This window comes from Tubulanus polymorphus, chromosome 2, assembly GCF_964204645.1.
Source record: "Tubulanus polymorphus chromosome 2, tnTubPoly1.2, whole genome shotgun sequence".
Lineage (NCBI taxonomy): Eukaryota > Metazoa > Nemertea > Palaeonemertea > Tubulaniformes > Tubulanidae > Tubulanus > Tubulanus polymorphus.
The window spans coordinates 30,212,043-30,229,383 of record NC_134026.1 but is presented as its reverse complement, the minus strand read 5'-3'; the positions used below and the strand labels follow the sequence as shown (position 1 = coordinate 30,229,383).

General features: G+C 36.4%; 2 protein-coding genes and 2 long non-coding RNA genes across 4 annotated transcripts; 2 read left to right on the top strand and 2 right to left on the bottom strand.

Moving 5' to 3' along the window:
- Positions 1-251: 251 nt before the first annotated feature.
- Positions 252-8,321, bottom strand: LOC141899974 (eukaryotic translation initiation factor 2-alpha kinase-like). The gene is made up of 18 exons (XM_074786638.1): positions 8,137-8,321; positions 7,335-7,624; positions 6,833-6,962; positions 6,550-6,747; positions 6,268-6,401; positions 5,858-6,053; positions 5,364-5,517; positions 5,144-5,287; positions 4,941-5,057; positions 4,740-4,863; positions 4,563-4,659; positions 4,335-4,477; positions 3,998-4,120; positions 3,748-3,897; positions 2,723-3,569; positions 2,288-2,470; positions 1,599-1,763; positions 252-1,456 (listed from the first exon to the last, which is right to left on the bottom strand). The coding sequence occupies exons 2-18, from the start codon at positions 7,487-7,489 to the stop codon at positions 1,292-1,294; spliced, it is 3,225 nt and encodes a 1,074-aa protein (XP_074642739.1). The 5' UTR covers positions 7,490-7,624; positions 8,137-8,321; the 3' UTR covers positions 252-1,291.
- Positions 8,322-9,074: 753 nt separating this feature from the next.
- On the bottom strand, positions 9,075-11,689 carry LOC141899418 (uncharacterized). The gene is made up of 4 exons (XR_012618624.1): positions 11,334-11,689; positions 10,716-10,880; positions 10,429-10,631; positions 9,075-9,298 (listed from the first exon to the last, which is right to left on the bottom strand). It is a non-coding gene; the product is annotated as an uncharacterized LOC141899418 (long non-coding RNA).
- A 285-nt stretch (positions 11,690-11,974) lies between these two features.
- LOC141899417 (uncharacterized) lies at positions 11,975-13,527 on the top strand. Its single transcript, XR_012618623.1, has 3 exons — positions 11,975-12,216; positions 12,739-12,863; positions 12,975-13,527. It is a non-coding gene; the product is annotated as an uncharacterized LOC141899417 (long non-coding RNA).
- A 676-nt stretch (positions 13,528-14,203) lies between these two features.
- On the top strand, positions 14,204-17,095 carry LOC141899413 (acetylcholine receptor subunit alpha-L1-like). Its single transcript, XM_074785697.1, has 9 exons — positions 14,204-14,395; positions 14,628-14,794; positions 14,875-14,919; positions 15,340-15,449; positions 15,527-15,704; positions 15,788-16,064; positions 16,146-16,238; positions 16,308-16,423; positions 16,714-17,095. Exons 1-9 carry the CDS (start codon positions 14,359-14,361, stop codon positions 16,924-16,926), a joined length of 1,236 nt encoding a protein of 411 aa, XP_074641798.1. The 5' UTR covers positions 14,204-14,358; the 3' UTR covers positions 16,927-17,095.
- The last annotated feature ends 246 nt before the right edge of the window (positions 17,096-17,341 follow it).

Below are 17,341 nucleotides of genomic sequence, written 5' to 3'. Positions count from 1 at the left end.
AGAAAGATTTTCCTTTAATCCGGAAAATATATGAGAAATTCATTCCATACTTCACTTCACATTTGTCAATGGCGATTTTCTTCAGCAATTTTTCTTGAAAATCACGTGTATCCACCAATCATCACTGAAGTTGACTGGCCTGTAGTATGATTAGTATTTATTCTATTTGTGAAAATTGTAGAATCACTCATGAAATACTTCGGAAAACTTGGATTCAAAATTCATGTAACTGGAAACAATGTCTGGTAGATTTCTTTTTATTTTCAAAATAAGATCGATGCTTCTACAAAAGATTTTACAGCTTTCTCGAAATCGTTGAAGAACAAAGAATGATCAGTTCACCATTTTATATATATACAATCAAAAATTCATAGACAAGTCTTTATGAATTTTTGATACAATCCAATAATAATATCCAATAATATACACAAACTATGTTAAAATGCAGCACATATTTTACAAAAGTATCAGAATAATCACGCGCACTGGCTACAATTTCTCTATAAATAAAGATAAATCATTCCAGTTTTATAAGGTAAAGCAGGGATTGATGTATCCCATTCTCCAGATCTTCATGAGCCATTCCCTTAATGAAATAAGTAATTCATATTTTGACATAGAAACTAGAAATGCAAAAATATATGTACATTACTGAAAGGGAATATTCCGGACATAGTGAGCAAGTTTTATCTACGGTAATCGGCAATAACTACAGTCAAACCTGCTTATCGTAATTTGGAACTGAGGAAATTCATCTTTTCTAGTTTATGAGGAATCCTGATTATAAACATCAGATTTAGATGGACTGTAAATAATATCCAGATTAGATCAGGATCAAGCCGGTTTGACTACATTTCAATCTTTTGCATTTCATTAATCAATTCACATAATACTGTGCATAGTAAATCATCTAATGTATCACAAGATTATCAATTGTTTTATAGTGATTTGCCATGAGACTTTTAGCAATAAAACCTACTGCATCTGCTAAAACAATTGACCATTTTCATTTTTCGTTAATTCAAATATGTAATTCATGGATAAGTCACACGCTATTTACCCGATAAAGATTATCATAAACTTGTGAAAATGTAAAAAATACAATCACACAATCAACAGCAAGATCTAGCACGACTAGATTATCATAGAATGGTTTGTTTTTACATGATATGAACCTGGTCCCAGTTTGTCTTTAGCAAAATTAGTACAATAAATACAACGAACATGGAAATAAATACGAATCGATGGACCGCACACCGCAAGGAAAACATAGTTATTAGAGGAATGTGTTTCAAGTTGAGCCATTACTGCTGGAAGTAGAGATAGTTCTAGTTTGCGTACGAGATCGGGCAGGGCGTATTCTCTCAACATTCACTAACATGTCACTGCTCTGAATTTCTCTAGTATCGGGTCTCATTTCGGGATCATTCGATAGCAACCAATTCACAAATTTACACTGAAAAAATACAACATAATCAATTACATGTAATTATCTAATCGCCTTAATACAGGGTTCTTACAGATCGAGGAATTTTCCCTGCACGGATGTCCTTGATCTATAAGAACCATGTAACTGACTAGAGGGATTTGATTATTACCTCTTCAGGGAGTTCCCTCTGAAATCTTTCACTGTATTTCTGTTGTCGAGCCTGAGTGAGAATCATAACTCTTTCCATCTGGGTCGAGAATGGATGCATCAATTCCAGGAATATCAAACCCAATGAGAAAATATCTACTTTATAGTCATACGCTTGTCCTGCAATCTATAAACAATCAATTATAGATAGTGAGAATTTCGATCCAACTATCAGAATCAGCTACAGATTTCAATATGGGATAGGGAGCGTTCATAAATTACGTATCTCCATTGGGGGGGAGGGGGGTTACTGAATTTTGGTACAAAGTGGTACATGGGGGAGGGGGGTCAGCAAAAAAGGTACGTACTTTGAGGGAGGGGGTTATTAATCAATCTTGGTACGTACTTTATGTACCAAACTCAAATGAAAATAGCCGTTGGTGTTTTATCGGCTTTTAGTATCGGGTATATAAAATCAATAAGCAACAATACTTGCTTAATTCTTTTGTTACATCATAAATGAAATCAGGTATTTATATTTTTTTTGATTTGTGTTCTTTGCATCAATATAATTGGGGCTGGTCATGGGTGCGATGATACGTACCTAAGAGGGGGGTCAGTGAATTTGGTACAAAGGTCGTACAAGGGGTGAGGGGGTCAGAAAAACGGGACATTTTGAGGTACGTAATTTGTGAACGCTCCCATACGTACCTGTTCTGGGCTCATGTAAAGTTGTGTACCAACTTGGTCGGTATGTTTACGCGTAAATTGTTGAGATTGATTCTGATGACGTATCTCGAACTGCGCGAGTTCCGGAGCTTCATCCATGTCGGTGACCAATCCGAAATCCCCGATCTTCACAATTCCATCCATTGAGAAGAATATGTTTGACGGCTGAAAATGAAAAGAAATAAAGATTAGGAATTTGTGAATACAGTTGACTGCGCTCGCCTGGTACTTAATCTGATGCAATCTGCTCCTTGGCATGTTGAATCCACAGTATCAGTGGTTTGAAGAAAATTTGTCTGGTGCATGCAATAATCCGAGGCAATCGACCTCAGGGTAAACCTAATATCAAACCTATATTAATAAATAATAAACCTATATTAGTCTATCAATCAAGACGTCTGAAGAATAGAGGCTTACCTTCAAATCTCTGTGCATGAGGCCGCAATCATGAACATACTCAACGGCTCCTACAATCTGAATGAATATATCTAACAGTTCATTACGATTACGATTCAACGTGTTATTATTCAACCAGTCTTTCAACGACTCCGGACGACACAACTGCATCTGTATATACAGGTACAGTTTACGCGGTTGATCCGATATCGGCGAAATTGGTGTCGTAGTTGTTTCGGGTTTATTTTCCCGATCCAAAAACAGCGTAGACGGTCTTTGAGCGGAATACGAATCGATCTTCGATTCAGATTCCGACCATTCAACATTCGACTGGTTACCGATGACAACAGCTTTTAACGAACTCGTATCGCTCTCCGAGTAATCCGACTCGGGTTGATTTTCGGCGCTGTTACTGCTCTTCACGGCGAAACCCGAATCGTCGCAGATATAGAATAAATTTGATTCTTCTTCGATGATTCCATCGGCGACCTCTTTACGTTTCTGATTCTGATATCGCCGGAACGGAACGTGGTCGAATGATGAATCGCCATGATTCATACTCGATTCTGAATCGCTGTTTTTGAAAACGACCTCGAACGATGAATCGTCTGTTTGTTTACGGAAACTGTCGAGTTTTTTATTAAACGCGGAGTTCATTCCGGTGCTAAATGAACCGCTGCCTTCGTTTAAGAAATCGTCGCGCTTCACGTTATTTCGAGGAGATTCTTTTCGTATGTTTTCGAATGGTTTACTGAATTTCAGTTCGTTAAGTAACGGTTCGCTTTGTGCGTGTTTCGGTTTGAATATAGAAGATCCCATTGATTCGACGGGGGTGGCAGGTGATCCAGTAAACAATGAATTGCACGCGCTAGAAAATAAGAGAGGATTCAAGTATTCATTGAAATCAACTCGGAAACATTATCAATGCTTAGGAATAGCAAATCCCAATTACAAATTCTCTACCGACCACTTCTATCAGTCTAAATAAACGCGCCAGAGGAGCATTCCAGAATTGGTAGACCTACGTAAATCATAAATAAACGCACCTTGAATCCGATATGATTTCTCTATCTCTTTCCTCCTGCCAGCCGGGAGGTGGAGTCTCGATCCACACCTGATGATATCGGACAATACCGACGTGGTCGAGTTTAGCGAGAGCTCTCGCTTCTCTCATCACCTTCTCTTTTGCCTTTTCACTAAATACAAATGAAAAAGTCAAACACTCTTACCCATAAACCTGTCTCTTCTACAGCGGCATAGTGAAGAGAGGTTTACTGTGTATCATGAATAAATTACCTATTTCTAACGCAGATTCGTTTAATCGCGTAGTGACATTCGTCGATTTTATTCTTTGCTTCAAAAACGACTCCGAATCCACCAGCTCCTAAACATCGGATCGGTTCAAAATCGGAATAATATCTGAAAATATAAACAACCGTCGGTGAAACAGCCACTACGTGTAGTAACATGTAACCACAATGAAAATGAATTCTTCAAGCTAGTCAAAACATCGAAATTAACTACGAGCTTAAGAAAATATAGAGGACCATTTATCGATTGTATCAACTATCTGTCAAACGCTCATATCTAAACAAGCAGGAAATACGGGAATTAAAATTGGTCGAATAATGACCTTGAAGTAAAATCATTAGCAGACATCAGATCAGGCGAGGAAGCTGATTTTACAGGCTGTTCAACAACGGCTTCATCGGAGTTGTTTGTATTATTTCCGTGACTTTGACTGGATTCAGCTTTTCCACTGTCATCATCGCAAACCTGAAATAATCGGTCATATCTAAATTATTCCTATCGACTCTGCATCAAAATGAATTTCTATTTGTATATTGTACTAATACTACACCTTAGTAGCGATGATAGCTATTCCTCTATTCAAATATCTACTAATGAATATATGTACGAGAATTGATGTAGTTACACTAACAGCAACCACCTCTCTCCTGTAAATCAACAAAATACTCATATATTTTCATAAGTCAAAATCGATTTCGAACAAAGGATCTCAGATGACGAAACTTACCACCAATACCAGAAAGAGACATTTATAACAGTCACAAATGAAATATCATCCGTAGAATCTGTTTCTTCTTCTTCTAACGTAGGAACGACGGGTTTCTTATCAGCGAATAGATAATAACCATTGTCTGAAATGAACAGTAATTCTGGGTTATCAATGACGTCTTATTGTAAGCGATTATTATCCGAACGCACTATAACTTACCGAATGGATACTCAACATCGTTACGTTTAATAAGAGCTCCTTTAGACATGCTCGTAAAATCTGTTGATCCGATTAGTTTACGTTTGCTTACAATAACTAGAGGTGTCCTGGATGGTGCTACGTGAAGGAAATACAGATATACATTACATTACAATAACTTGTTCAAGAAGTGTTCAAGCAGTCAATATTATTTGCAGATTTACCTGATGCTAAATATGGTCGCCATTCAACTTTAGGCATCGGTATCAGTTCCGTATTTGATCCTCTGGCATATTTCTCCACAACTTTATTTATTTCGTCGGTCATCTTCTTCGAAGGCTGGACATACATCTGATTGTCGTATGAACCTATGAAATAAAACTTTGTTTAGGCCAAATTCATTTTCGAATTTCCAAAAATATTGAATCTGAGACATACACCTACCTAAATAGAGTAAGGGTTGAGACGGAAGTTCCTCGATAGCTCCAGTTTTAATGTTACGTTCAGCCAGTGCTGAAACATGCCGATAATCAAACATACTCACTTCTTCCAATATACCATTCTTCAAAGTCCAAGCTTTCGCAATTGGTTTATCAAACTACAGTAGAAGTATACAGGATTCTAACTGATCAGCGAATCAAAAATTACCCAATTTTCATCGACCCACTGACCAAAATTCCCTGATTAAATCACAAAATTTCCTCAGTTGGGACTGGTTCTTTCAAAAGATTCCTTGTGCCACTGGTCACGAGCAAGAACAACAAGACACCAAAAATTCTAATTCCCTGATTTCAAAGTATGAGGATTCCCTAAAATAAATCCAGAATTCCCTGATTCCCCCTGATCTGTAACAACCTTGGGTATCGGTATATGATTCATTATCTGAGATTTTCATACAGGACTTGAATATTATGTATAAATCTTTTTGTTATAAATACCTTGTGTTTCCAAATGACATTAGATGGATTGTTCTTATCAACTACGACCACTAAACCATTTGGAATAAACACTTTCAAATTCTCATTTTCCATGACGTCGTCATCAGAGCCTTCGGAACAATTCAGAGAGTCCTTTTCATCGTGTTTTTGACCATGTAAATATGTTACATCATGATGACCTACACTGAAGTTCCAACTATAACAAACAAAAACTTGAAACATGAAATATAACGGTAGACCAAACTTCCCTTAGATTATCATTGTATGTCCCGTGTGGCAAAATATTCAAATTTTCCCATTCGAACTTCCCTGCCCCGGAAAGGATTTCTTGTTCCAACAAGATCCAGGCTGGATACTGCTATACTGTAATGCCAGATTCAACTCGGAATATATCTAAACAGAAATCTTACTTTTCATTTCCGGATCGTATTTCTACAGCGCGGACAGTTTGTGTATTCCTGCGTATAATTATTAGATCCTCGCCATCTTTAACTGCTTCATCGGCAAACTTCTGACATCCTGACATGTGACATACGTATTTCACCTGTAACATCAATAATACTAATAACTCACAGATAGACTGTGCGCCGCTGTAGAACTGTGTAAACAGTAAAAGGGGCAATGAAACCCTAACAGGGCGACTAGTTACAGCTAATATCCAGTGACTGAATGAAACCTATGAAAATATTCACCTCTCCAGATTTGACATCTATGCCGTATGTCATCGAGTCTTTACCCCCAACTACCATTGATTCTTCAGTTAGCCGTTGGGAAGAAGAAAGCAACGATTCTGCTGTAAACGGCATAGCTTCAACGCTATCTCCATCAAACTGATACAAACCGCCATCTAGTGCCGGAATCAGGCGAATAGATACACCGTCTTTATTTATCTGTAAATGAAGAGAATTATTTCAGTTAAATTCTCATTGAAATAAGTAAGAAATATGACGAGATTGAACATCAATATAAGCTTACCTCTAAATTACTGATACTAGCCGATAGAAGTGGATTGACACCAGTATCTATAGACCATTCAACAGAACCTTTTTGAGCGAGATTCAGTGCTGATACTTTACCATCCAATGTGCTAACCAACAGGAGGAATCTGTAATCATCAGACAAAATATAGGTAGCCTAGGCTAGGACTAGCCCGGGTCTCACTTTTATTAGTCTAATAGTGTAGCTGTTGTCCAAGTTATAGGGGAAAGATCTACATTGTTTAGTATACTACCATCTGAATGATTACTTCTATCATAAAATGAAAATTCTTGGAAGTTTGTTCTTAATTCGTAATGGAGTTGATAAAAATTAATTGAATTGACAATTTTGACAAGCCACCATCCTCCTGGCTCATCATGACATCAGCAGTCAAGTGTATTATGCATACGTGGCAAAGCACTCAGCAAAAGCCAAAGACAAGTCATAATCTGCAAAGTTGGTGGAGGTTTTTCAGTGGATTCTGTGTGTGAAAATTTACCTGTTACTACAACTCGGTCGAGGGGTCGCTGTTGTTGTTGTTGTTGGTGAATTCGTTCCTTTCAAAATTTGTCCGTTTGCACAAATATTCAATGAACAGCATGTGAATAATATAAATATCGTTAAACTCAATAACTTTATCCACAAATTACCCATAAATTAATGAACTGACTCCTCACTGTAAATGCGGGAGCATTGGATTTTAGAAGCACTGATTTTCATTCAACTTTTCACTTCCTTGTTTACAATCTCGCCATTTCCTCACATGAGTATTTACCGTGTGTTGATTGGCTGAAAACGTAAAGATGACGTGCACTAGAGGCGTGACTCATCCACCGAACACCGTGGCACCGCTAGGCGGCAGCACATTAGAGTGACCCAAAACTCAGAACCACAGCTCCAGCTTCATTGATAAAGCCCCAACTATGATAGAAATATGCATTTGAAATACAATGGGTTGAATGATGTAAGCCGTAGAAAATTTTATTTTAAAATATTCTACTCGCGTGCCACAGATGGAATGTTGAGATGTGTCATTTATCACATGAACTGTAACTTTTTAACTTTATCTTTTATTTCCAAAAAAAACCAAACATCAATGGTATATTGAGGATTAGATCATAAAGGTTAGAATTTGTTCTAACATGTTACAAAAATAACAACTGTTACTCCGGTACGTGCTGCCCCTGGCGGTGAATCTGCGAACTAACTTTTTATCCGCATGCCACAGTCAGTGCCAAATTCGGTTTTCGTATCAAAAAAAGTCCTGGAGAAAGTTATTTGAAAAATAGAATAATCTTTACTGTTCAGATCATTATCATTTAATTAAACTTCCGCTGAAAATGGATCCAATATGATCTATAGTCTTAGGATACCACAAGACACGAACGTCGTGTAAATCTGGCGTCACGATAGCTGGGGTCCAAAATCAAAGATTTGACCCAGTATCCTAGGTAAAACCTATAAAAAAAGAATTGAACTTCTTTTATTCACTTAGCTTCAAATCGGGTGTATAATGGTTATTAAGGAGTGACAGTGAATCGGTAGTGCTTTTCTGGGCCCAGAAACTTTACAGTGAAAAAATGCCTGCAGTTGTAAATAGATGAGTATAAATAATACAAACTACAAGTACATAAATTAAAAAACCAATAAATAATAAGTAGTAAATAATACAAAATACAAGTACATACATTAATAGATGATATTAAAAAATAGATGAAAATAATAAACAACAAATGAAACAAACAACAAATTCTATTTACATGAAAAGGCATTTTTTTAAATATTTATCAACAAGGTTATTCATTTATCGAACAACCTTCCCTAAGTATAGCGAAAACCCGAGATCTTTTTTGTTGTTGTTTTAAGCATTCTGTAACACGCTAACTTTTGTTTGCTTGTTAGTACTACACCCCTTATGAAAATGGTACACGTGTAATTGTAAATGAAAATACACGTGTATTTCAAGTACACGTGTAAAATTGGCCCAATTTTACACGTGTACTTTATCCCAATTACACGTGTACTTCATCCTAATTACACGTGTACTTCATCCAAATTACACGTGTATTACACGTGTACTTCATCCTAATTACACGTGTACTTCATCCAAATTACACGTGTATTACACGTGTACTTCATCCTTATTACACGTGTTTTTCATCTTGTATTACACGTGTACTTTATCCTAATTACATGTGTATTTCATCCAATATTACACGTGTCTTACACGTGTACTTCATGCTAAATACATGTGTCTTCAATTGCAATCTTTTGTTGAATTCAAATCAAACCACCATGTGAGGACCATCTCCTTAATCCATGTGCTGTTTAGAATGAACGTACTCAAGAGATTCACATTTTCCATACTAACTGATTTATTCATCTTCATAAATTTTATAAATCTTTGAGTAATGGCATGTCTTATGTTGGCCTCTTTCGCACCCTTCTCCTTTTGACATTGTTCTGAAATGATAACCATTTGAAAAAAATTAAGCAAAAGTATAAAATGATTTCTTTACCCGGATAAATAATTCAACTTCAGCTGCTTGGGATGATGATTGAATTCTGTAGCTTTTTCTAAGAGTCTTCTGCATATAACAGTTAACAGTTTTTGCACTCTTCAATGACTTGATTTTAAGCCATATGGTGAAATGCTTGACAATCTGGAAATTTCAATGTTCAACGCCACCTGATGAAAAACAAGGGGTCTAGGGACACCATGCCCATATGGTTTCGAATGCTAACCAATCAACATAATAAAATAGAAACAGGACATTGAAACTCACCACTATCATAGAACATGTCACAAGCTACAATTTCATAATTGATCGATGTTATAAAGTATTCATAGCTACAAAAATAAATTAGACAAATTGTATATAATTCAATATTCAACTCCCCCTGGTGGTGAGAACAAAAACCTGGGTAACCCTAATTCCACATGAGATGAATACTACAACAGTGGTAACAATTATCAAATATCAAGACTATAAGTCAAAACCTGTCGATATTTTCCTTCAAAAACCTTTTTCTATCTACGAATAAGAACTGATGACACTAAGATGGCTGCCAAATGTGTCACGCTTGACTGATCGAAAAATCTGTCTCGTATGTTTTAGATTGTTAAGAATGTACACCCATTACAAATTTCAAAGAAAAATTGCAAACCATAAGCAGCTACAAGGCAAAAATGACCTTTTTGGGTACAAAAAAGGTCACATGATGGCCATCTTGTGTCAAGATTGAAGCATCTTCAAAATTTCCCTTGAAAACTTCAAAAAATTGCATAAGTGATGATTTTGGGGAACGAAAATGGCCAATGCAGTTGGCCATCTTGATTCGGACCAGTTTTGGGCTGGAGACATGGCTAGGATAGATATATGTATAACTTAAATATCAAGAGTATTAAAACAGACGAACAAAGGGTGAATGCAATAGCCCGAAACCCCATACTACCGTTTCACACCGTGAGACCTGTATTGACTAGTGCCCTTTTCATAAGAGCTGAACCCTCGTTCTTCCAGCTTGGATCCGCCCCTGTAAATCAACAACAAATGAACGCTAGCCATTATATATTGAATTCATGTACTTACGTATTATTTAGCTGACCCGGTTTGGGTCCAACTTTTTTTCTCATGGAAGACTTTCATTGCTTCGCATCCAGTCCAATGCCTTGACAATTAGTTCTTCTTTTAAATGAGTGGACGACAGCATCCATGCACCCAACAGTATTAGGTTTTCAGAATAATCAGCGTATGGCAGCAGCTGTTGTATCATTCAATAGTGAGTAGGCATCCTAAAATGAGAAGAATTTACAATGCTCACGCTGTAATCTATACTAAAACCATTTCGACGCTCATATAATCTATTATGTAAATACCTGATTTTCATCACACTGTCATTGTTGAGAAATCAGTGGAGCATTGAAGGCTCTCTCGCGCTAACATCATTTTCCAACAATCCCCTGGTGGACACATTTTAAGCCAAAAAATGGGAATTCCAATTTTATAGTGTCGGTCTGGATCAATTCTTATTGGTGTAGACCCTATAAAGTTTGAAAAAAAATGGTCAAGAATTGATTGCACTAACGTCGTTTTTGCCGACAATCGAAACTCCGACAGCGACCTAATTTCATGTCCAGCATACAAATTTAATGGCGATGATGGGCGCACAACAAAATGAAAATGATCCTGCGGTTTTTAGATTGGATGAATAAACACCAAAGAAACTCCATTTTTATCCCTCACGATTGGAATGATCACTCACAATTTTTTCACTGGACATTCAATCATTTAAGGCCTACATTTAAGGCCTACTAATAACTATAACTAATTCAAATTCAATTCAATACTAAAAATAAAGATTCTAGGCCTACAATATTTACTTAGTCATGTTAGTTTTCATTCCAATAAGCATATTCTTTTAGTGACCTTGTGGTGGCCTGAAGCCCAACACAATAAACGTTTACTTTACTACATGTACATAACAATAATAATACCTGAACAATCCACAACGCGTCCTTTAAACGCGGGATAATAAATCAAATGGCCTTCGACTTTTTCTGTTCCACTTCCATTCGAATCCACTCTAATGAATCTAATCATTCAATGATCCACTATGTGTTTCACCTCAAACAAAGAAGCAGTGTCACTTTTGGTCCAGTTGTCAATGATCCCCTATTATACATTGTCATCCATTAATGCGTTTTGCAATCATTATGAGAATATAATACTGAATAGATCGTGAAAGCCTGTGAAAACGGCGTGAAAACGTGTTGCTTAACAATGGCAATATGGCTGCCACCGCGCAGGGGTGCTTGGGAGTTTAATTGAAATAGATTATTTAATTATTAATAAGTTTTACATCAGCATTTTAGTTCTTTTAGAATTTAAGAATAATCGTGATAAGTGATATTTAATTAGTAAAAAAATTACTTATACTAAGTTATTATGAAGCTAAGGCAAAATCAATGAAGCTAAGGCAAAATCAATTAAGCAAGATGAAAATAACGATTCAGTGAAGAAATGACGATCATTTTAATATACGCTGTATTATAAAAATAGACAAAAAGGTGCATGAATAAGGCATGTAAGTATTTAATTCAACATTTAGATGAGATTATTTTGTCTAGGTTGTTTTTCTGTTCATTGAAAACCATTTAATCGGAGCTCGTCAGTTCGTCAGTGAGGTTTTCATTTTAGTAGTGTTCCAAAATGGAAGACAAATAACATAAAGATGCACTTTTTAGTGGAAAAATTACCCGTAAATATCGATGTATACCAACCGAATTCGTCTTTTGCAAGCATGGAGTTTGAAAAAGAAATTGCAAGTAGAAGGCCAGTTAAAATACGCGAGTAGGCCTACATGTTAAACATTTGGAGGTAAGATCATTTTAAATCTAAGCAAATCAAATTGACTTTATTGGTCCTTATCAATAATAATGTTAAACAAGTAAATTATTGGTTTGACAGTTCAATAAAGTTGACAGGACAAACAAGAGACATGGAGAATTATGCTATTGCATAGGCCAATTGTTTAGTTTAATGTTAATGTTGTTAGTTTTCACAAGCGGGCTCAGTGCTAATTGAGGGGATGGCCTCTGTCTGTCTCAGTGTCTGTATATTGGACGATCGCATTGTACCACATACTTTTTATGTGTATAACATACAAAATATGGTGTATACATATATAATGGATAATGTATGATAGACAATGCTAGGTATTTCGTATATGAGCCCTTACAGACAAAAAATCCAGGTCCGATCTGGTACGTTATGCATGTTCATCGCAACAATAGGCTACGAAATCGCTAGCTGGAAACCAACCTACGTATAGGCCTACTGTAGCCTTAAGTTCTATATGCTTGGGAATAATTTATTCTCAAATTACTTCTTGTTTTGTAGTTTGTAATATGTTGCTAAATGATGGACATTTTGATTTTTCAAGAAGTCGATTTTGAGAATCTGGAAGATTTAAGAATTGAAAATGGCCACAATCAACCAATAATGCAGACAATGGTTGTGACGACGTAAGTTAGTAATACAGTGCCTTATGACTAAAGTGAATGCAATCATAATTGCCAATCTACTCATCCGATATGAACTTGACCAATCACCAAAATGTTTAATCTGTTTTGCAGCCACAGCTCATTGATGGAAATAGATGATCCTCTCCACACAAATGCTGAGGTGACCCTTCGTGGGGCTGTTACTACTATTATGATGTTCTCCCTCAAAGCTGGATCCACATCAACTGTTTTGACTGGATTGTTGGATCGGTTGAATTTACTGTTACTGAGAAGCGGTTCTACGCAGTTCTAAATGCCTATTTTGAAAAGATTTTCTCTATGTGCGGAGGTGAACAAATATTACTGCGCTGTATATAAGACATTATTCAAAAAACTGCAGGTATGATACAAATGTTCATTATGTGATATACAGTATGATAAGGCAACATTAGAGGAAAAAGGACATTTTTTGTGTATGGGCCTACAAGGAAAGCAGAACACTTGGAGCTGGTGACAGCAATATATTCAACATTTTTCATAAATAACATTGTAATTCGGGGCTTGGGCAGTCCCCTAAGCCTCTAGTTATCTTGATAATAAATGAAATATCCAAAATTTTTTGTTCAGATCATGATTTTTGTGAAACAGTTTTTGGATTTATTCAGAGGGCAACAAAGACATGTGCTTCATTCATACAGGATCCAATCTAGTCAATACAGGACAAACAACATGATTTTTTGACATGGCATCCTGGAAAAAACTACTAAATGAGGATCAAACAATTAAAAAGACAGGAGATTCCTTCAATTCTCCGAACATTACATGCAAAATCTTACTTTTTATGAAATCATGTGAAGCTAAATGATGTAATTACAAATTTTATTGCAGTTTACAAAAGTGACCAATTATGAGAAACAAGGTACATGTATAATTTTTTAGCCAAGGTACATGCATCCAGATTGCACATGTATTTCAGAAGCCACACATGAATTTACACGTGTTTTTAAAATACACGTACTAAGTTACACGTGTATTTCAAAATACACATCTTCAGTACACGTGTAATTCAAAATACATGTCCAAACTACACGTGTATTTTAGAAATACACGTGTTTTACACATGTACTTCAAAATACACGTCAAAAGTACACGTGTAATTTCATATTACACGTGTATTACACGTGTATTTAGCTAAATACACGTGTACCATTTTCATAAGGGACGGTACGGCAGCACTAGTAGAGCTCTGAAAGAGTCGCAATACGTGTTTGAAAGCCTGGCTGCTGTAACCGGTCTCCTGGCTGCTGTAACCCGTCTCTTTGGTTGTTATGTCGTCAAATACCGTGTGAGAGAAATGATATACTTTTTTGTTGAACGTTCATTGAACTGCGCCAATAAACATATTTCGGCTAAATTGCGAGGTTGCGTTTATCCAGGGAGGTGAGATCTGTGTTATTCCTGCGGGATCACAGAGAGCAGTGGATCAGCAGCTACGACCACCCGGCTCGAAATCATAATGAAATCAATCGCTGTTATCTTTTGTATCGTCACGGGTTAGTGAAAAATGAATTGTTATTTCATGATATTTTATCAATTTAGTGTTTTTGGTATTCAAAAATGATAACTTTATAGTGAGCTTTATAGTTTTAATTAATCATTAATGCGTACCGTGTATAGTCCCAGTTGGTTGGTGGGTCGGGTTGTACCAAAACGTGCTTTATATGCATGACGTATTGAAATATAGCGCAAGTAAGAATTATCATATTCACAAGACGTCAATTTCAGTCGTGGCGGCAAAACTGCGTTATACAAATTTAAACGGCGCTGAAAAATTGACCCAAGAAATTCGATCGTTTTATAAACGCAGTGGGACATTTTCGCTACCTGTAGCAAACGTGTCTAGCAGACAAGTCGTGAAGATCGGGTTGGCGCTTATCAAAGTGCTCGATGTGGTACGTACGTTCCAGCGATCTTCTTTACGTTTCGATGCTTTTCTTTTATGTATATGATAAGAATGATTCTGGAATTTTAGGACACAAAGAAAAACATTCTGAAATCGCAAGCGTGGATTCGTTTTGTAAGTTAAAGGGTTCACCCATACGAACCAGTTCCCATAGTATTCAATCATCTGTAATTGCGATGTATAATCGTTTAACCTAAAACACGGCTCGCATCAATTATACATGGGGGAACTTCGTTACAGCGAATTTCACGAGATCAGTAAATAACCGCTAGTTCGTTATATCCAGTATGAAATTAGTGAAATTGTGTTACTTGACGATCACATTATTTATTTGTTATATCCGATGAATCGTTGTATCCGAGTTCGTTATAACGAGGTTCCAAATGTAGCCTACGCCAAGTCCTGTTTGGGAGGAAAACATATTCACAAATATAAATAACATACAATTTTGGGAACACATATAAGAATAAATATAGGTTATTCCATGGAAATTGTTTGAACATTTTGAGTAATCTTGTAATAATGTGTGTATAGCAATGGAGTGATGTACACCTGAAATGGGATCCAGCAGAATATGGCGGAGTGGAAGTTGTAAGAATTCCAAACAAGTTTATATGGACACCTGATATTGCAGTTTACAACAAGTAGGAATTGATCCGATCATTCTTTTGGTGTTTTTGATCTCATCTGATAAAAGATTTGGGCTCGTATTGATTTTCAGAGCTAATAATGACCCTATTGGAGACGTGGAAACGATGGCAGTTGTAGATTATACTGGTTCAGTCCTACTTATAAAACCGACTCATTTATCAACTCAAATTTACGTGGATCGCCAAAAACAACCCGTAACTATTTATGCCCCGATCAAACTAGCATCGTGGACTTACGACGGATTCGAGGTATGTTTATGATTACGTTACGGTCATTCGATCAATTTATAGTTTGGATTTCGAACGGGTTTTAATGAAATTAATGCTTTCAGTTGGACCTGAACTTTTTCGACAACAAGAAAGAAATAGATTTGACAGATTATATACAGAACAATGAATACAAAATCATCGATCATTCAGCGAGAAAGAATGTGAAATATTATCCGTGTTGCGTGGAATCCTATCCAGATTTAACATTCAATTTGACGCTTTCTCGTTATTCCACTTGGTTGACATGTTTTGTAGCGATTGCACCAGTAATCACAGTGTCTCTGCTCGTACCATTCGTTTTCTTGATAAATCCAGAAAACCCTTCGAAGATTACACTGGGTGAGAATTCTACTTTCAATCTTTAAATTTCCCTCATTTTCCACATGTATTTAAGAACGAATGTATTCTTTGCCTACGTAGCTATTGGAGTACTCATTACTTTGGTTGTTTTGTTGACGAATTCGCAGAATAACTACATCGCAGGAAGTTCGACATACTCATCGCTTTTCATATGTAAGTTACAGAACATATTCGTTTGAAAAAATTAGTCGGTATGAAATTACGTATATGTGTATTTTGCAGTGTTTTATGGTGTGTTTGGAATTATAGCTGCATCAATATCGCTCATATTGACTTGTATATTGGGTCTGTTTTATCAATGTAACTGCAATTCGAAACCCCCCGCCTGCGTTCAGAAGGTAAATGATAGTCTTTCGATTTTGTGTAGACAATTATAAGGAGGGATCCTGGAATGAATATAAGAGGAGCGCTTATCAAAAAGTATCATTGCTCAGACTATGGTTTGAGGGTATTTCTCCAGAAAATGATGCTAATTTTAGAGCCATCTCGATATATGAATATATTTGATATACAACTGCTCCAGATTCTTTTCATGACAGTTTTAGGGGTAGCAATGTATCTCGGTTAATCCAACTAGATGCTCATCTCATTGAATTCATTCGAAGCATGAATATTTGTTTAATTCAAGGTTCTATCATGTATCGGATATTTACTATGTGTGCGACCATCAGCCGACCAGCCGGATCAGGACGAGAAACGACAGACTGGACCTGACGCTGGATGTTGTGCAGTCAGTAACTACTCCTCAATCAGCTGGAAAGACGTCATCATTTTCATAGATCGATCATTTTTTGTCGTCTTTTTAATTCTGTTTATCGCGATTGCTATTATTACTAATTAGGACACTTGAGAGCTATTACGCAAATATGCGCACATGTTTAATTGAACAAACGTAAGTAGAGTATTTTTGGTAGAACTGATAGCTGGATCAAAATCTATATACATCTTGTTTTAATGTTATATTCTTTTATACTCGCATAATCGATTAAATAAATCGAGAAATATCCAAATAGTTTGTCGCATCCTCTATTACTCGAATCATCCTCACTTGCCTTGGGCAACTTGGCCTCGTCAATCTAGGCATTTTCCATTTAATTCCGATTTCAGTACAGCTCTCGAGCAAAGCTATCAATGAATCACAATCTTATGTCGTTTCCATCCAAAATATCATCACTGGTGTCATCAACAACGTACAAAGACATACAGGAACATGTAGATTTTTACAAGATTTTCAGAACAAACACGTGAAGTGAAGA

Excerpts from the sequence above, each read along its gene's own strand:
- LOC141899974 (XM_074786638.1), bottom strand. The coding sequence starts at position 7,489 with ATGGGTAATTTGTGGATAAAGTTATTGAGTTTAACGATATTTATATTA. Across the intron at positions 4,478-4,562 it reads TAGCTATCATCGCTACTAAG|GTTTGCGATGATGACAGTGG; the intron begins GTGTAGTATTAG and ends CGATTATTTCAG. Across the intron at positions 3,570-3,747 it reads GAAATCATATCGGATTCAAG|CGCGTGCAATTCATTGTTTA; the intron begins GTGCGTTTATTT and ends CTTATTTTCTAG.
- LOC141899413 (XM_074785697.1), top strand. The coding sequence starts at position 14,359 with ATGAAATCAATCGCTGTTATCTTTTGTATCGTCACGG. Across the intron at positions 14,795-14,874 it reads TTATCAAAGTGCTCGATGTG|GACACAAAGAAAAACATTCT; the intron begins GTACGTACGTTC and ends CTGGAATTTTAG. Across the intron at positions 14,920-15,339 it reads CGCAAGCGTGGATTCGTTTT|CAATGGAGTGATGTACACCT; the intron begins GTAAGTTAAAGG and ends ATGTGTGTATAG.